An 18,251-nucleotide genomic window follows, 5' to 3' on the forward strand; every position below is an offset into this window, starting at 1 on the left:
ATTTAGGGACAAATTTTGGGGAGGGGTCCCAGAGGGATTTGGGGAGGTTTTGGGGGGTCCTGGAGGGATTTTGGGGGAGATTTTGGGGGATTTGGGGTCAGATTTTGGGGAGATCCTTGAGGAGGTCCCAGAGGGATTTTTGGGGGTAAATTTGGGGGGTCCTGGGGGGATTTGGGGGGGGGGTCCCAGAGGGATTTGGGGGATTCAGGGTCCAATTTGGGGAGGGTTTAAGGGGGATTTTGGGGAGGATTTCTGGGGGGGTCCCAGGGGGATTTTGGGGGGTTTGGGGTCAGATTTGGGGGGATTTTGGGGGATCCCAGAGGGATTGTGGGGGGATTTTTGGGGGGGGTGCCAGGGGGATTTAGGGGCAAATTTGGGGGGAAATTTTGGGGGGTCCTGGGGGAGCTTGGGGGGCATTTAGGGACAAATTTTGGGGAGGGGTCCCAGAGGGATTTGGGGAGGTTTTGGGGGGTCCTGGAGGGATTTTGGGGGAGATTTTGGGGCAGATTTGGGGAGATCCTTGAGGAGGTCCCAGAGGGATTTTTGGGGGTAAATTTGGGGGGTCCTGGGGGAATTTGGGGGGGGGGGTCCCAGAGGGATTTGGGGGATTCAGGGTCCAATTTGGGGAGGGTTTAAGGGGGATTTTGGGGAGGATTTTTGGGGGATCCCAGATGGATTTTGGGGGGATTTGGGGTCAGATTTGGGGGGATTTTTGGGGGGTCCCAGGGGGATTTAGGGGCAAATTTAGGGGAAAGTTTGGGGGGTCCTGGGGGAGCTTGGGGGGATTTAGGGTCAGATTTTGGGGGGGGGTCCCAGAGGGATTTGGGGAGGTTTTGGGGGGTCCTGGAGGGATTTAGGGGCAGATTTTGGGGGAGATTTTGGGGCAGATTTGGGGAGATCCTTGAGGAGGTCCCAGAGGGATTTTTGGGGTAAATTTGGGGGGTCCTGTGGGGATTTTGGGGGATTCAGGGTCCAATTTGGGGAGGGTTTAAGGGGGATTTTGGGGAGGATTTTGGGGGGGTCCCAGATGGATTTTGGGGGGATTTAGGGTCAAATTTGGGGGGATTTTTGGGAGGATTTTTTGGGGGGGTCTCAGGGGGATTTTGGGGTAAATTTGGGGGGAAATTTTGGGGGGTCCTGGGGGAGCTTGGGGGCATTTAGGGACAAATTTTGGGGCATTTGGGGGGAGGGGGTCTCAGGTGGGATTTGAGGCGAATTTTGAGGCATTTTGGGCGAATTTGGGAATTTTGGGGCGATTTTTGAGGGGTTTTGTATGGGGGGGGGGAGTCCATGGGTGTGCAATGAGTGTGCAAGGGGGTGTGCAATGAGTGTGCAAACCCCTCCGAGGCCTTGCACGGGGGGTCCGGGCGGGTGTGCAATGAGTGTGCAAGGCCCTTCGAAGGGTTTTTTCAATGAGCGTGCAAATCCTTGCACCAGGGTTTGGATGAGCGTGCAAGGCTCCAGAAGGATCGATGAGTGTGCAAGGAGTGTGCAAGGCCCGTAAAAATCCTTGCATAGGTGTGCAACGAGTGTGCAAGCCTCTGGAAGGTTCCATGAGTGTGCAAGGGGTGTGCAAATATTCGGATGAGTGTGCAACAAGTGTGCAAGGCCCGTGCAAATCCTTGCACAGGTGTGCAATGAGTGTGCAATGCGTGTGCAAGGCTCTGGAAGGTTCCATGGGTGTGCAAGGGGTGTGCAATGGGTGTGCAATGAGTGTGCAAGGGGTGTGCGAGGCTCTGGAAGGTTCCATGGGTGTGCAAGGGGTGTGTAATGAGTGTGCAATGAGTGTGCAAGGGGCACTCACCACTGCGCTTCTTCCAGGGGGAGACTGGGGAGACACGAGAGGGGTCAGGGGCGAAATTGGGGGGAAAACGGGGAAATTTGGGAAAAAAAAAAATTGGGAAATATTGGGAAAAAATTGGGAAAAAATCGGGGAAAAATCGGGAAAAAATTGGGAGATTTTTGAGGAAAACTTTGGGGGAAAATTGGGGAATTTTAGGGAAAAAATTTTAGGGGGTTTGGAAAAAAAAAATGGGGAAATTTTCGAGGATGTTGGGAGAAATTTTTGGGGGAAATTCGGGGGAAAATTGAGAAATTTGGGGGAAAAATTTGGGAAGTTTTGAGGGAAATCTGGGAAAAAGTGGGAAATTTGGGGAATGGTTGAGGAATTTTGTGGGTTTGGGGGAAAATTGAAAAATTTTGGAACGTTTTGGGGATATTTGGGGAAAACGTGGAGGGTTTGGGGATTTGGGGAAAATTGGAAATTTTTGGGAATTTTGGGAAAATTTGAGGAATTTTAGGGAGTTTGGGGAGTTTTGAGGGGATTTTGGGGTGAATTTGGGGATTTTGGGGATTTTTTGGGGGTTCCCAAAATCCCGGGGGGGGTCCAGAGCCCCTCCCCCCACTCACCCTTCTCCACTGCAGGGCCGGAGGTCAAAGGTCAAAGATCAAAGGTCAAAGGTCAAGAAAATTCTTTCCTCCCACCCCAGAGACCCCTCCCCAAAATCCCCCCAAAAATCCCCCCAAATCCCCTCAACCCCCCCCCCAATTCCCCCCTAAAATCCCCCCCAAATCCTCCCAAATCCCCCCCAAAAAATCCCCCCAAACTCCCCCCTAAATTCCCCCAAATCTCCCCAAAATCCCCCAGGACCCCCCAAACCCTGCAGACCCCTCCCCAAAATCCTCCCAAATCCCCCCAAAATCCCCCCCAAAATCCTCCCAAATCGCCCCCAAAATCCCCCCCAAAATCCCCCCCAAATCCTCCAGACCCCTCCCCAAAATCCTCCCAAATCCCCCCCAACTCCCCCCTAAAATCCCACAAAATTCCCCCAAAATTCCCCTAAAACCCCCCCAAGCTACCCCCTAAAATCCCCCCCAAAATTCCCCAAATCGCCCCCAAATTCCCCCCTAAAATCCCCCCAAAATTCCCCCCAAGCCCCCCAGAGCCCCCTCCCCAAATTCCCTCACCCATCTCCTCCAGCTCTGACGTCATGGATTTGGAGCGCAGCGAGATGGGCGGGGCCGGGAGCCGGCGTGGCTGGGGGGGCGCGGCTGGGGGCGGGGCGTCACGCACAGGCCACGCCCACACACAGAGAGACCACGCCCACCCGCATGCAGACCCCGCCCACCGCCACAGAGATCCACACCTACAGAGGCCACGCCCACACACAGACCCCGCCCACCCAATGAGAGGCCACGCCCACACACTGAGACCACGCCCACCCACCCATCCACAGGCAGGCCACGCCCACTATTCACATTCATTGAAATCCCACCCACAAATTAAAGGAGACCCCGCCCCAATTCAAAATAATGGAGGCCCCGCCCCCTAATTCACTGAGAGCCCGCCCCAATTAACTGAGACTCCGCCCCTAATTCAAATTAATGGAGACCCCACCCCCAATTAATGAAACTCCACCCCCAATTTAAATTCAATGAGACTCCACCCCCAATTCAAATTAATGGAGGCCCCGCCCCCAAATTAATTGAGACTCCGCCCACAAGTCAAATTAATGGAGACCCTGCCCCCAAATTAACTGAGACTCCGCCCCCAAATTAACTGAGACTCCGCCCACAAGTCAAATTAATGGAGACCCTGCCCCCAAATTAACTGAGACTCCGCCCCCAAATTAACTGAGACTCCGCCCACAAGTCAAATTAATGGAGACTCCGACTCAAATTCAAATTAACTGAGACCCCTCTCCAATTCACTGAGACTCCCACCCAGGTTTTAATTAATGGAGACCCTGCCCGTAATTACTGAGACCCCGCCCCAATTCAAATTAAGTTGTGCCCCGCCCCCAATTCACTGACACTCCTCCCACAAGTCAAATTAATGGAGACCCCGCCCCTAATTACTGAGACCACGCCCCCAATTTATAAGACTCCACCCCAATTCAAATTAACTGAGACCACGCCCCCAATTCACAGAGACTCCGCCCCCAATTCACGGAGACTCCGCCCCCAAATTGACAAAGACCCCCCCCAATTAACGAAGTCTCCGCCCCCAATTTAAATTATTCTGAGATCCCATCCCGAAATCAAATTAGCTGAGACCCCTCCCCATTTACCTGAGACCCTTCCCCATTTACCTGAGACCCCTCCCCATTTACCTGAGACCCCTCCCCATTTACCTGAGAACCCTCCCATGTACCTCAGACCCCTCCCCATTTACCTGAGACCTCTCCCCCTTTACCTGAGACCCCTCCCCATGTAGTTGAGACCCCTCCCCATTTACCTGAGACCCCTCCCATGCACCTCAGACCCCCTCCCCATTTACCTGAGACCCCTCCCCATGTACCTGAGACCCCTCCCCATGTAGCTGAGACCCTGCCCCATTTTTCTGAGACCCCTCCCACTCACCTGAGACCCCTCCCCATTTACCTGAGACTCCCTCCAGGTGTTCAAGACCCCTCCCCATTTACCTTAGACCCTTCTCATTTACCTGAGACCCCTCCCCAGGTGTCCAGGACCCCTCTCCACTCACCTGAGACCCCTCCTCATTTACCTCACACTCTCTCCAGGTGTTCAAGACCCCTCCCCAATTACCTGAGACCCCTCCCCAATTACCTGAGACCTCTCCTCATGTACATGAGACCCCTCCTCATTTACCTGAGACCCCTCCCCAAGTGTCCAGGACCCCTCCCCACTCACCTGAGACTCCTCCCCATGTACCTGAGACCCCTCCCCATTTACCTGAGACCCCTCCCATTTACCTGAGACCCCTCCCCATTTAACTTAGACCCTTCTCATTTACCTGAAACCCCTCCCCAGGTGTCCAGAATCCCTCCCCATTTACCTGAGACCCCTCCTCATTTACCTCACACTCCCTCCAGCTGTTCAAGACCCCTCCCCACTCACCTGAGACCCCTCCCCATTTACCTGAGACCCCTCCTCATTTACCTGAGACCCCTCCCCAAGTGTCCAGGACCCCTCCCCATTTACCTCAGACCTCTCCTCATGTACCTGAGGCCCCTCCTCAATTACCTGAGACCCCTCCCCAGGTGTCCAGGACCCCTCCCCATTTACCTCAGACCTCTCCTCATGTACCTGAGGCCCCTCCTCAATTACCTGAGACCCCTCCCCAGGTGTCCAGGACCCCCTCCCATGTACCTGAGACCCTCCCCACTCACCTGAGACCCCTCCTCATTTACCTCCCACTCCCTCCAGGTGTTCAAGACCCCTCCCCATTTACCTCAGGGCCCCTCCCCAGGTGTCCAGGACCCCTCCCCACCCAGCGGAGCCCCCTGCCCAGGTGTTCCCAGCCCCGCCCTCACCTCTGCGCCGGGGTCCCTCGGGGGGCTCCGGGTGCCGCGTCACCATCACCACCTTGAGCACGAGGCTGTTCCCGCCCTGGCGGATCATGTTCACCACCTGCCGGTGCCCCACCTTCACCACGTTCTGACCGTTCACCTGGGACAGGTGTGACAGGTGTGTGAGATATCATACAGGTGTGTGTGACACTCATACAGGTGTGCAATGGGTGTGTGACATCACCCAGGTGTGACACAGCCCATGTTCACCACCTGCCGGTGCCCCACCTTCACCACGTTCTGACCGTTCACCTGGGCAGGTAAACACCACACAGGTGTGTGAGATATCATACAGGTGTGTGATGGGTGTGCAATGGGTGTGTGACATCACCCAGGTGTGACACAGCCCACGGTCACCACCTGCCGGTGCCCCACCTTCACCACATTCTGACCGTTCACCTGGGCAGGTAAACACCACACAGGTGTGAGACAGGTGTGTGAGATATCATACAGGTGTGTAATGGGTGTGTGTGACACTCATACAGGTGTGCAATGGGTGTGTGACATCAGCCAGGTGTGACACAGCCCCACGGTCACGACCTGCCGGTGCCCCACCCTCACCACGTTCTGCCCGTTCACCTGTGTGACAGGTGTGAGACAGGTGTGTGAGATATCACACAGGTGTGCAATATATCACACAGGTGTGTATTATACCATAAAGGTGTGTAACAGGTGTGCAATGGGTGTGTGACATCAGCCAGGTGTGACACAGCCCCACGGTCACCACCTGCCGGTGCCCCACCTTCACCACGTTCTGACCGTTCACCTGGGACAGGTGTGTGACAGGTGTGTGAGATATCATACAGGTGTGCAATATATCACACAGGTGTGTATTATATCATACAGGTGTGTAACAGGTGTGCAATGGGTGTGTGTAACACTCATACAGGTGTGTGACATCAGCCAGGTGTGACACAGCCCATGGTCACCACCTGCCGGTGCCCCACCTTCACCACGTTCTGCCCGTTCACCTGGGCAGGTAACAGGTGTGACAGGTGTGTAATGGGTGTGTAAGATACCATACAGGTGTGTGACGGGTGTGCAATGGGTGTGTGACATCAGCCAGGTGTGACACAGGTACGATGTCACCCAGGTGTGGCACAGGTACGATGTCACCCAGGTGTGGCATAGGTACAAGGAAGGTGTGACACAGGTGTGCGACAGGTGTGTGACATCACCCAGGTGTGACAGGTGTGACAGGTGTGACACAGGTGTGACACAGGTGTGACACAGGTGATGTCACACTCATGTCAGGTGTCACACAGGGGACACACCCAGGCACACCTGCACAGGTGTGTCACCCGCGCACACGCCTGGGCACACCTGAGCAGAGCCGCACACCTGGACGGGCAGTTACACACACCTGAACACACCTGTGCACACCTGACACGGAATTACACACTCACACACACCTGACCTTGGAGTTACACACCTGAACACAGAATTACACACTCACACACACCTGACCTTGGAGTTACACACCTGAACATATCTGTGCACACCTGTACAGTGATTACACACACCTGTGCACACCTACACACACCTGAACATGAAGTTACACACCTGCACACACCTGTACAGGTGCTTATACACACCTACACACACCTGAACATGCAGTTACACACCTGTGCACTCACGTGGGTCCCGTGGGTGTGCCCAGGTGCATTCAGGTGTGCCCAGGTGTGTTCACGACTATGCCCAGGTGTGCCCAGGTGTGCCCCCAGATGCCCTCAGGTGAGTCCAGGTGTACCCAGGTGTACACCCAGGTGTTTGCAGGTGTGCCCAGGTGTGTTTGGATGTGTCCCAGGTGTGCCCAGGTGTGTTCAGAAATGTTCCCAGGTGTGCCCAGTTGTCCCCAGGTGTGCCCAGGTGTGCCCCAGGTGTGTCCAGGTGTTCCCTGGTGCCCTCAAGTGTGCCCAGGTGTGCCCCTGGGTGTCCCCAGGTGTCCCCAGGTGTGTCCAGGTGTGCTCAAGAGTGCCCAGGTGTGCCTCACGTGTGTTCCAAGTGTGTTCTGGACTATGCCCAGGTGTTTGCAGGCGAGTCCAGGTGAACCCAGCTGTACACCCAGGTGTGCCCAGGTGTGCCCAGGTGTGTTCACGACTATGTCCAGGTGTGCCCAGGTGTGGTCAGGTGTACCCCCAGGTGTGCCCCAGGTGTGCCCCGGGTTTGCCCAGGTGTGTTCCCAGGTGTGTCTGGATGTGTCCCAGGTGTGCCCAGGTGTGTTCAGAAATGTTCCCAGGTGTGCCCAGTTGTCCCCAGCTGTGCCCAGGTGTGTTCATGGTTGTGCCCAGGTGTGCCCAGGTGTGTTCAGGTGCACTCAGCTGTCCCCAGGTGCCCCTGGGTGTGCCCAGTTTTACCCCCAGGTGTGCCCAGGTGTGTTCATGACTATGCCCAGGTGTGCCCAGGTGTATTCCCAGGTGTGCCCAGGTGTATTCCCAGGTGTGCCCCGGGTGTCCCCAGGTGTGCCCAGGTATTTTCATGGTTGTGCCCAGGTGTGCCCAGGTATGTTCATGCCTATGCCCAGGTGTTCCCGGGTGTGCCCGGGTGTGCCCCAGGTGTGCCCAGGTGTGTTCATGCCTACGCCCAGGTGTGCCCAGGTGTGTTCATGGTTGTGCCCAGGTGTGTTCATGGCTGTGCCCAGGTGTGCCCAGGTGTGTTCCCGGGTGTGCCCCGGGTGTGCCCGCGGTGGGCGTGGCCTCACCTCGATCAGGAAGTCGCCCATGCGCAGCCCCGCCCTCCAGGCCACGCCCCTTCATCCACCGACTCCAGGTACTGCAGGGCCGGGAAGGCCGGGGTGGGCGTGAACTCCTCGATGGGGGTCTGCGCTGTGGGGGGAGGGGGTCAGAGCCCAAAAATGCACAAATTCCACCCAAAAATCCCCCAAATATCGCAAATCCAAAAATCCCCACAAAAATCGCCCAAAAATCGCCCAAAATTCCTAAAAAAATCCCATTAAAAATCTCCAAAAATCCCATTTAAAATGGAGCCAAACCCACCCAGGATTGGGGTGGGCATGAACTCCTCAATGGGGGTCAGACTCCAAAAATGCACAAATTCCACCCAAAAATCCCCCAAATATCGCAAATCCAAAAATCCCCACGAAAATCCCCCAAAATTCCCCAAAAATCCCCAGAAAAATCCCATTAAAAATCCATTTCAAAATCCCGAAATTCCTAAAAATCCCAAATCCACAAATTCCCAGAAAAATCCTATTAAAAAATCTCATTAAAAATCCCAAAATTCCTAAAAAAATCCCCAGAAAAATCCCATTAAAAATCCATTTAAAAATCCCAAAATTCCCCAAAAAATCCCATTAAAAATTCCCCAAAAATCCCATTTAAAATGGACCCAAACCCACCCAGAACTGGGGTGGGGGTGAACCCCTCGATGGGGGTCAGACCCCAAAAATGCACAAATTCCACCCAAAAATCCCAACATTTCTAAAAATCACCAAACTCCCAGAAAATCCCACTAAAAATCACAAAAAAATCCCATAAAAATTAGGAAAAAATCCCATTAAAAATCCCGAAAAATCCCGTTAAAAATGCCAAAAAAATCCCGTTAAAAATACCAAAAAAATCCCAAATCCACAGAAAAATCCCAAAATTCCCAAAAATCCCAAAATTCCTCACAAAAAATCCCCACAAAAATCCCCTCAAAATCATCCAAAAATCCATTACAATGGCCCCAAAAAATACCACAAAAATCCCATAAAAATCCTCAAATCCCCATAGAGTTTCCTGAATCCCTCTCAGAAAATCCTTACATTCCAAAAAATCCCAAAATGCCATTAAAAGATCCACAAATCCCCAGAAAAATCCTATTAAAAAATCCCATGAAAATTCCCAGAAAAATCCCACAAAAAATTCCCGTATCTCCAGAAAATCCCATTTAAAAAATCCTCAAAATCCACAGAAAAATACCATTAAAAAATCTCATTAAAAATCCCAAAATTCCTAAAAAAATCCCCAGAAAAATCCCATTAAAATTCATTTTAAAATCCCAAAATTCCTAAAATAATCCCCAGAAAAATCCCATTAAAAATCCATTTCAAAATCCCGAAATTTCTAAAAATTCCAAATCCACAAATTCCCAGGAAAATTCCATTAAAAATCCCAAAAATCCCCATAAAAATTCCATTAAAAATCCATTTAAAAATCCCCAAATTCCCCAAAAAAATCCAATTAAAAATCCCCAAAATCCCGTTTAAAATGGACCCAAACCCATCCAGAATTGAGTTTAAAAAAATCCCAAAATCCCCAGAAAAATCCCATTAAAAATCCATTCTGAAATCTAAAACAATCCTATTAAAAAATCCCAAATTCACAGAAAAATCCCATCTAAAAATCCCATTAAAAATCCCCAAAAATCCCCAGTAAAATCCCATTAGAAATCCCAAAATTCCTAAAAAAATCCCCAGAAAAATCCCATTAAAAATCCATTTAAAAATCCCCAAATTCCCCAAAAAAATCCCATTAAAAATCCCCAAAATCCCGTTTAAAATGGACCCAAACCCACCCAGAATTGAGTTTAAAAAAATCCCCAGAAAAATCCCATTAAAAATCCCGTTTAAAAATCCTCCAAATCCCCAGAAAAATCCCATTAAAAATCCATTCTAAAATCCAAAACAATCCCATTACAAAAACCCAAATTCACAGAAAAATCCCATCCAAAAATCCCCCAAAAATCCCCAGAAAAATCCCATTAGAAATCCCAAAATTCCTAAAAAAATCCCCAGAAAAATCCCATTAAAATTCATTTAAAAATCCCAAAAATCCTAAAAAAATCCCCAGAAAAATCCCATTAAAAATCCATTTAAAAATCCCCAAATTCCCCCCAAAAAAATCCAATTAAAAATCCCCAAAATCCCGTTTAAAATGGACCCAAACCCTCCCAGAATTGAGTTTAAAAAAATCCCCAAATCCCCAGAAAAATCCCATTAAAAATCCATTCTAAAATCCAAAACAATCCCATTAAAAAATCCCAAATTCACAGAAAAATCCCATCTAAAAATCTCATTAAAAATCCCCCAAAAATCCCATTAGAAATCCCAAAATTCCTAAAAAAATCCCCAGAAAAAATCCATTAAAAATCCATTTTAAAATCCCCAATATTCCCAAAAAAATCCCATTAAAAATCCCATAAAATCCCCCAAAAAATCCCATTGAAAAATCACATAAAAATCCCGAAATTCCCAAAAAAAATTCCCAAATCCCCCCCCAAAAAACCCCAAAATTCCCCCAAATTACCAAAATCCTCCCCCAAAAATCCTAAAATTCCCCCAAAAATCTGAACAAAATCCCAAAATTCTCTCCCAAATCTCCCCAAATTTTCCCCTCAAATTTCCAAAATCCTCCCAAAATTCCCTCCAAATCCCCAAATTCCCCCGAAATCCCAAAATCCTCCCCAAATTTACCAAAATTCACAAATTTTCCCACCAAAATTCCCCCCAAGGAACCTTTGGGGCCACCCCGGGACCCTCCCAGCCCCTCCCCCACTGTCCCCAATGTCCTCAATGTCCCCCAATGTCCCCAATCCCCCCAATGTCCCCAATGTCCCCCATTGTCCCCATTGTCCCCAATGATTCCAGGTGTCCCCATTGTCCCCAATGTCCCCCAACTGTGTCCCCATTGTCCCCCATTAACCCCAGTGTCCCCAATGTCCCCATTGTCCCCAGGTGTCCCCAATGTCCCCATTGTCCCCACTGTCCCCCAATGTCCCCACTGTCCCCACTGTCCCCCAATGTCCCCATTGTCCCCCAGGTGTCCCCATTGTCCCCATTGTCCCCAATGTCCCAAATGTCCCCAATGTCCCCCAATGTCCCCAGGTGTGTCCCCAATGTCCCCAGGTGTGTCCCCAGTGTATCCATGGCTGTCCCCAATGATGTCCCCAATGTCCCCATTGTCCTCAATGTCCCCAATGTCCCCAGGTGTGTCTGTGCCTGTCCCCAGGTGTGTCCCCAATGTCCCCAGGTGTGTCTGTGCCTGTCCCCAATGTCCCAGGTGTGTCCCCAATGTCCCCAGGTGTGTCCCCAATGTCCCCAATGTCCCCAGGTGTGTCTGTGCCTGTCCCCAATGTCCCAGGTGTGTCCCCAATGTCCCAGGTGTGTCCCCAATATCCCCAGGTGTGTCTGTGCCTGTCCCCAATGTCCCAGGTGTGTCCCCAGGTGTGTCCCCAATGTCCCCGATGTCCCCGATGTCCCCTCACCTTTGGCCCCCCTGAGCACGAAGCCGAAGCCCTCGCTGTCCCCAATGTCCCAGGTGTGTCCCCAATGTCCCAGGTGTGTCCCCAGGTGTGTCCCCAATGTCCCCGATGTCCCCGATGTCCCCTCACCTTTGGCCCCCCTGAGCACGAAGCCGAAGCCCTCGCTGTCCTTCTTCTGCAGCAGCACCGTCTTCTCCTTGATGATGTAATCACTGGGGACATTTGGGGACATTGGGGGACATTGGGGGACATTGGGGGGATTGGGGACATTGGAGGGATTGGGGACACTGGGGACATTGGGAAAAAATGGGAGGGAAAAAGGAAGAAATGGGATTGGGGACATTGGGGGGGTTTGGGGACATTGGGAGCATTGGGGGGTGTTGGGGACAGTGAGGGACATCAGGGACATTGGGGGACATTGGGGAACATTGGGGATGTTGGAGGGATTGGGGACATTGGGGACACTGGGGCCATGTGGCAGGACATTGGGACATGGAAGGGATGGGGACACTGAGACATTGGGGACATTGTGGGGGGGTTGGGGACATTGGGGACATGGAAGGGATGGGGACATTGGGGGTTTGGGGATGACACGAGGGGACATTGGGGGTGACATGAGGGGTCATTGGGGTGACAGGAGGGGACACTGGGGGGGACATTAAGGGGACATCGGGGGGACATTGGGGGAACATTGTGGGGACATTGGAGGGACACAAGGGGACACCAGGAGGACATTGGGGGACACTGAGGGGGATATGAGGGGACATGAGGGGTTCTGGGGTGACACAAGGGGACAACTGGGGGGACATTGTGGGGACACAAGGGGACACTGGGGGATACATTGGGGGACAGGAGGGGACATTGGGGTGTCCTGGGAGGGGGACATGAGGAGGGGACACCAGGAGGGACAGGAGGGGACATTGAGGGGGACATGAGGAGACATTGGGGGACACTGAGGGGACACTGGGGGGACACTGGGGGGTTCTGGGGGTGACACAAGGGGACACTGGGAGACATTGGGGGGACACTGGGGGGACATGAGGGGACACTGGGTGGGGGGGGGAAGTGACACCGGGATTGGGGGGACCCTGGTGGGGACAGGAATTGGGGGGTGGTCCCGGTTCTGGGGGGGGGTCCCGAGGGGGTGACACCGATCTTGGGGTCCCTGTTGGGGACAGGAGATGGGGACAGGGCTGATGGATTTGGGGGGGGGTCCTGGGGACACCAGAGTGACACGGGGGGGGTGACACCGATACTGGGGGGGTGGTCCCGGCCCTGGGGAGGGGTCCCGGTACGGAGGGGGGGTCCTGGGGACATTGGGGGGTGACAGAGGGACCCTGTTGGGGACAGGAGATGGGGACAGCTGGGATGGATTTTGGGGAGGGGTCCCGGCCCCAGAGTGGGGGTCCCGAGGGGGTGACACCGATACTGGGGGTCCCTGCTGGGGATGGCTGGGGTGGATTTGGGGAGGGGTCCCACTCCCACAGAGGGGGGGTCCCTGCTGGTGACAGGAGATGGGGACAGGGCTGGGATGGATTTTGGGGAGGGGTCCCGGTAACAGGAGATGGGGATGGCCGGGATGGATTTGGGGAGGGGTCCCACTCCCACAGAGGGGGGGTCCCTGCCGGGGACAGGAGATGGGGATGGTCAGGATGGATTTTGGGGCGGGGTCCCGCTCCCACAGAGGGGGGGTCCCGGTACCGGGGGGATCCTGGGGGATGACACCGATACTGGGGGTCCCCGTTGGTGACAGGAGATGGGGATGGCCGGGATGGATTTTGGGGAGGGGTCCCGGTCCCACAGAGGGGGGGTCCCTGCTGGGGATGGCTGGGATGGATTTGGGGAGGGGTCCCGGTCCCACAGAGGGGGGTCCCTGCCGGTAGCAGGAGCTGGGCACAGGGCCGGGATGGAATTTGGGGAGGGGTCCCGGTCCCACAGAGGGGGGGTCCCTGCCGGTACCAGGAGCTGGGCACAGGGCCGGGATGGAATTTGGGGAGGGGTCCCGGTACCAGGAGCTGGGCACAGGGCCGGGATGGAATTTGGGGAGGGGTCCCCCCGTACCTGTAGATGTACCAGACGCTGCGGCGGGGGGGTCCCAGCAGGGGCCAGCTGGAGGAGAGCGCGGGGGGCGCGGCCGCAACGGGCGGAGGGGGGGGCGCGGCGCGTGGGGAGGGGGCGCGGCGGGACATGGCGGGCGCGGCGTGGGGAGGGGGCGCGGCCGCATCGCCCCCCGCCCGCAGCGGGGCCCGGGCCCGGCCGGCAGCGCGGGAAGGCGGCAGCGGCACCGGGAGCGGCTCTAGGACCCCGCGGAACGGCGCGAGCGGCGGCACCGGGGACGGAGGCCGGGGAGGGACAGCGGGAACCGGCGGGGAGGGGGCGGGCACGGGAACTGGGGAGGGGGGACGGACACGGGAATTGGTGGGGAGGGGGCGCGGGGGGACAGCGGGAATTGGTGGGGAGGGGGCGCGGGGGGACAGCGGGGACAGCGAGAATTGGTGGGGAGGGGGACGGACACGGGAACTGGTGGGGAGGGGGGACGGACACGGGAATTACTGGGGAGGGGGCGTGGGGACAGCGGGAACCGGCGGGGAGGGGGGGACACGGGAACTGGTGGGGAGGGGGCGGACACGGGAATTGGGGAGGGGGCTCAGGGACAGCGGGAACCGGCGGGGAGGGGGCGGGCACGGGAACTGGTGGGGAGGGGGCGTGAGGACAACGTGGGGATGGTGGGGACACTGTGGGGACAGCGGGAATTGGGGAGGGGGACGGACACGGGAGCGGTGGGGAGGGGGCGCGGGGGCCATTGGGGAGGGGGCGTGAGGACAACGTGGGGACATTCGGGATGGGGGGACAGCGGGAATTGGGGAGGGGGGACGGACACAGGAAATTGATGGGGAGGGGGCTCAGGGACAGCGGGGGGACAACGGGAATTGGGGAGAGGGGATGGACACGGGAATTGGTGGGGAGGGGGGACGGACACGGGAATTACTGGGGAGGGGGCACGGGGACAGCGGGAATTGGGGAGGGGGCGTGGGGACAGCGGGAACCGGCGGGGAGGGGGCGGACACGGGAACTGGTGGGGAGGGGGCACGGGGGGACAGCGGGAATTGGGGAGGGGGCTCAGGGACATGGCGGGAATTGGGGAGGGGGCTCAGGGACAGCGGGGACAACGTGGGGACAATGTGGGGACAGCGGGAATTGGGGAGGGGGGACGGACACGGGAATTACTGGGGAGGGGGCGCGGGGGAACAGCGGGAATTGGGGAGGGGGCTCAGGGACATGGCGGGAATTGGGGAGAGGGGACGGACACGGGGAATTGGTGGGGAGGGGGCGCGGGGACAGCGGGGGGACAACGTGGGGATGGGGGGACAGCGGGAATTGGGGAGGGGGCGCAGAGGGGACAACGTGAGACATTTGGGGACAAGAATTGGGGAGGGGGCGCAGAGGGGACAGCCTGGGGACATGGAGGGGATTTGGGGACGGGAATTGAGGAGGGGGCGCGGGAATTGGGGACGGGAATTACTGGGGAGGGGGCGCAGAGGGGACATTGGGGAGGGGGCGGCAAGAGGAACTGGGATAAACTGGGATGGACTGGGATGGACTGGGGGGACTGGGGGGACTGGGAGGGACTGGGATGGACTGGGATGGACTGGGAGGGAGTGGGAGGGACTGGGATAAACTGGGATGGACTGGGATGGACTGGGGGGACTGGGGGGACTGGGAGGGACTGGGATAAACTGGGATGGACTGGGATGGAACTGGGATGGACTGGGATGGACTGGGAGGGACTGGGATGGACTGGGAGGGACTGGGATGGACTGGGATGGACTGGGATGGGCTGGGCCTGACTGGGACAGGACGAGCACAGAGCACCAAGGGCAGTTCCAGCTCCCAGTACAGAACCAGTACGGCACCAGTATGGACCAGTACAGAACCAGTATAGAACCAGTACAACTCCCAGTATGGACCAGTATGGACCAGTATAACTCCCAGTACGGCACCAGTATGGACCAGTATAACTCCCAGTACGGCACCAGTATGGACCAGTATAACTCCCAGTATGGCACCAGTACAACTCCCAGTATGGCACCAGTACGGCACCAGTATAACTCCCAGTATGGACCAGTATGAGACCAGTATAACTCCCAGTATGGGACCAGTATAGAACCAGTATGACTCCCAGTATAGAACCAGTCTAACTCCCAGTATGGACCAGTATAACTCCCAGTACGGCACCAGTACGGCTCCAAATCAGCCCCAAACCAACCCCAAAACGGCCCCAAAATTACCCTGAAATGGCCCCAAATCAGCCCCAAAACTGCCAAAAATCAGCTCCAAATCGGCCCCAAATCTGCTCCAAAAATGCCCCAAAATGCCCCAAATCAGCCCCAAAACTGCCCCAAATCTGCCCCAAAAATGCCCCAAATCAGCCCCAAAACTGCCAAAAATCGGCCCCCAAAATGCCCCAAATCAGCCCCAAAACTGCCAAAAATCAACCCCAAAACTGGCCCAAATCTGCCCCAAAAATGCCCCAAATCAGCTCCAAAACTGCCCCAAATTGACCCCAAATCGACTCCAAAAATGCCCTAAAACGGCTCCAAATCGACCTCAAAAATGTCCCCAAAATGTCCCAAATCGGTCCCAAATTGACCCCAAAATGCTCCAAAAATGCCTCGAAACGGCTCCAAATCGGTCCCAAATTGACCCCAAAATGTCCCCAAAATGCCCTAAAATGGCTCAAAACTGCCCCAAATCTGCCCCGACCCCAAAACTGCCCCAAACCAGCCCCAAATGAATCTCAAAACTGCCACAAATTGACCCCAAAAATGCCCCAAAATGTCCCGAAACGGCTCCAAATCGACCTCAAAAAATGCCCAAAAATGTCCCCAAATTGACCCCACAACTGCCCCAAATCAGATCCAAAACTGCCCCAAATCGACCCCAAAAATGCCCCAAAATGTCCCGAAATGGCTCCAAAACTGCCCCAAACCGCCCCGACCCCAAAAGTGCCCCAAATCAACTTTAAAACTGCCCCAAACCGACTCCAAAAATGCCCTGAAACGGTTCCAAATCGGCCCCAAAATGGCCAAAAATCAGCCCCAAATCTGCCCCAAATCAGCCCCAAAACGGCCAAAAATCAGCTCCAAAAATGCCCCAAATCAGCCCCAAAAATGCCAAAAATCAGCTCCAAAAATGCCCCAAATCAGCCCCAAAAATGCCCCAAATCTGCCCCAAAAATGCCCCAAATTAGCTCCAAAACTACCAAAAATCAGCCCGAAAACTGTCAAAAATCAGCCCCAAAAATGCCAAAAATCAGCCCCAAAACTGCCCCAAATCAGCTCCAAAAATGCCCCAAATCAACGCCAAAAATGCTCCCAAAATGTCCCGAAACGGCTCCAAATCGACCTCAAAAATGCCTCGAAACGGCTCCAAACGGCCCCAAAACTGCCCCAAATCTGCCCCCCACCCCATACCTGCCCCTCCCCGGCCCCAAAAGCCCCAAAAGCCCCAAAAAGCCCCAAACTCACCCCAAATCCTCGGGCCCCATGGGTGCCCCAAAACTGCCCCAAGTCAGATCCAAAACTGCCCCAAATCCGATCTAAAACTGCCCCAAATAGACCCCAAAAATGCCCCAAAACTGCCCCAAAACTGTCCCAAATCAACCCCAAAAATGCCCCCAAAATGTCCTGAAACAGCTCCAACTTGACCTCAAAAATGCCCCAAAACTGCCCCAAATTGACCCCAAAACTGCCCCAAACTGATCTCAAAATTTCCCGAAACAGCTCCAAATCGACCTCAAAAAATGCCCCAAAAATGCCTCAAATCTGCCCCAAATTTACCCCAAATGGATCCCAAAACTGCCCCAAATCAGATCCAAAACTGCCCCAAATTGACCCTAAAAATGCCCCCAAAATGCCCCAAAACTGCCTCGAAACGGCTCCAAACTGCCCCAAATTGACCCCAAAACTGCCCCAAATCAGATCCAAAACTGCCCCAAATTGACCCCAAAATTGCCCCAAATTGAATTCAAAATTGCCCCAAATAGAATCCAAAACTGCCCCAAATTGATCCCAAAATATCCCATAACGGCTCCAAATTGACCTCAAAAATGCCCCGAAACGGCTCCAAACTGCCCCAAATCTGCCCCCCCGGCCTCAAAACTGCCCCAAATCAGATCCAAAACTGCCCCAAAATGATCCCAAAATATCCCAAAACGGCTCCAAATCTACCTCAAAAATGCCCCAAAAAAGCCCCGAAACGGCTCCAAACTGCCCCAAAGCTGCCCCAAAACTGCCCCAAATCCGATCCAAAACTGCCACAAATTGACGCTAAAAATGCCCCCAAAATGCCTCGAAACGGCTCCAAAACTGCCCCAAAACTTCTCCAAAACTGCCCCAAATTTACCCCAAAACTGCCCCAAATCAGATCCAAAACTGCCCCAAATCAACCCCAAAATATCCCAAAACGGCTCCAAATTGACCCCAAAAATGCCTCGAAACGGCTCCAAACTGCCCCGAAACTGCCAAAAATCAGCCCCAAATCAGCCCCAAATCTGCCCCAAAATGCCCCAAATCAGATCCAAATCTGCCCCAAATTGACCCCAAATCGACTCCAAAAATGCCCTAAAACGGCTCCAAATCAACCCCAAAAATGCCCCCAAAATGTCCCAAAACGGCTCCAACTTGACCTCAAAAATGCCTCGAAACTGCCCCAAATTGTCCCCAAAACTGCCCA

At 54.4% G+C, this 18,251-nt stretch overlaps 1 protein-coding gene across 1 annotated transcript in view; it reads right to left on the reverse strand.

Moving 5' to 3' along the window:
• Positions 1–18,251, reverse strand: part of SHANK1 (SH3 and multiple ankyrin repeat domains 1) — a 77,920-nt gene that overhangs the window by 12,148 nt on the left and 47,521 nt on the right. The window contains 7 exon segments of the mRNA XM_074531641.1: positions 1,805–1,828; positions 2,968–3,051; positions 5,277–5,412; positions 8,014–8,063; positions 8,066–8,137; positions 11,646–11,728; positions 13,578–14,036. Of these exon segments, the coding sequence (XP_074387742.1) occupies positions 1,805–1,828; positions 2,968–3,051; positions 5,277–5,412; positions 8,014–8,063; positions 8,066–8,137; positions 11,646–11,728; positions 13,578–14,036 (908 nt within the window).

This window comes from Zonotrichia albicollis, chromosome 38 (assembly GCF_047830755.1).
Source record: "Zonotrichia albicollis isolate bZonAlb1 chromosome 38, bZonAlb1.hap1, whole genome shotgun sequence".
In the NCBI taxonomy this organism is placed as follows: domain Eukaryota; kingdom Metazoa; phylum Chordata; class Aves; order Passeriformes; family Passerellidae; genus Zonotrichia; species Zonotrichia albicollis.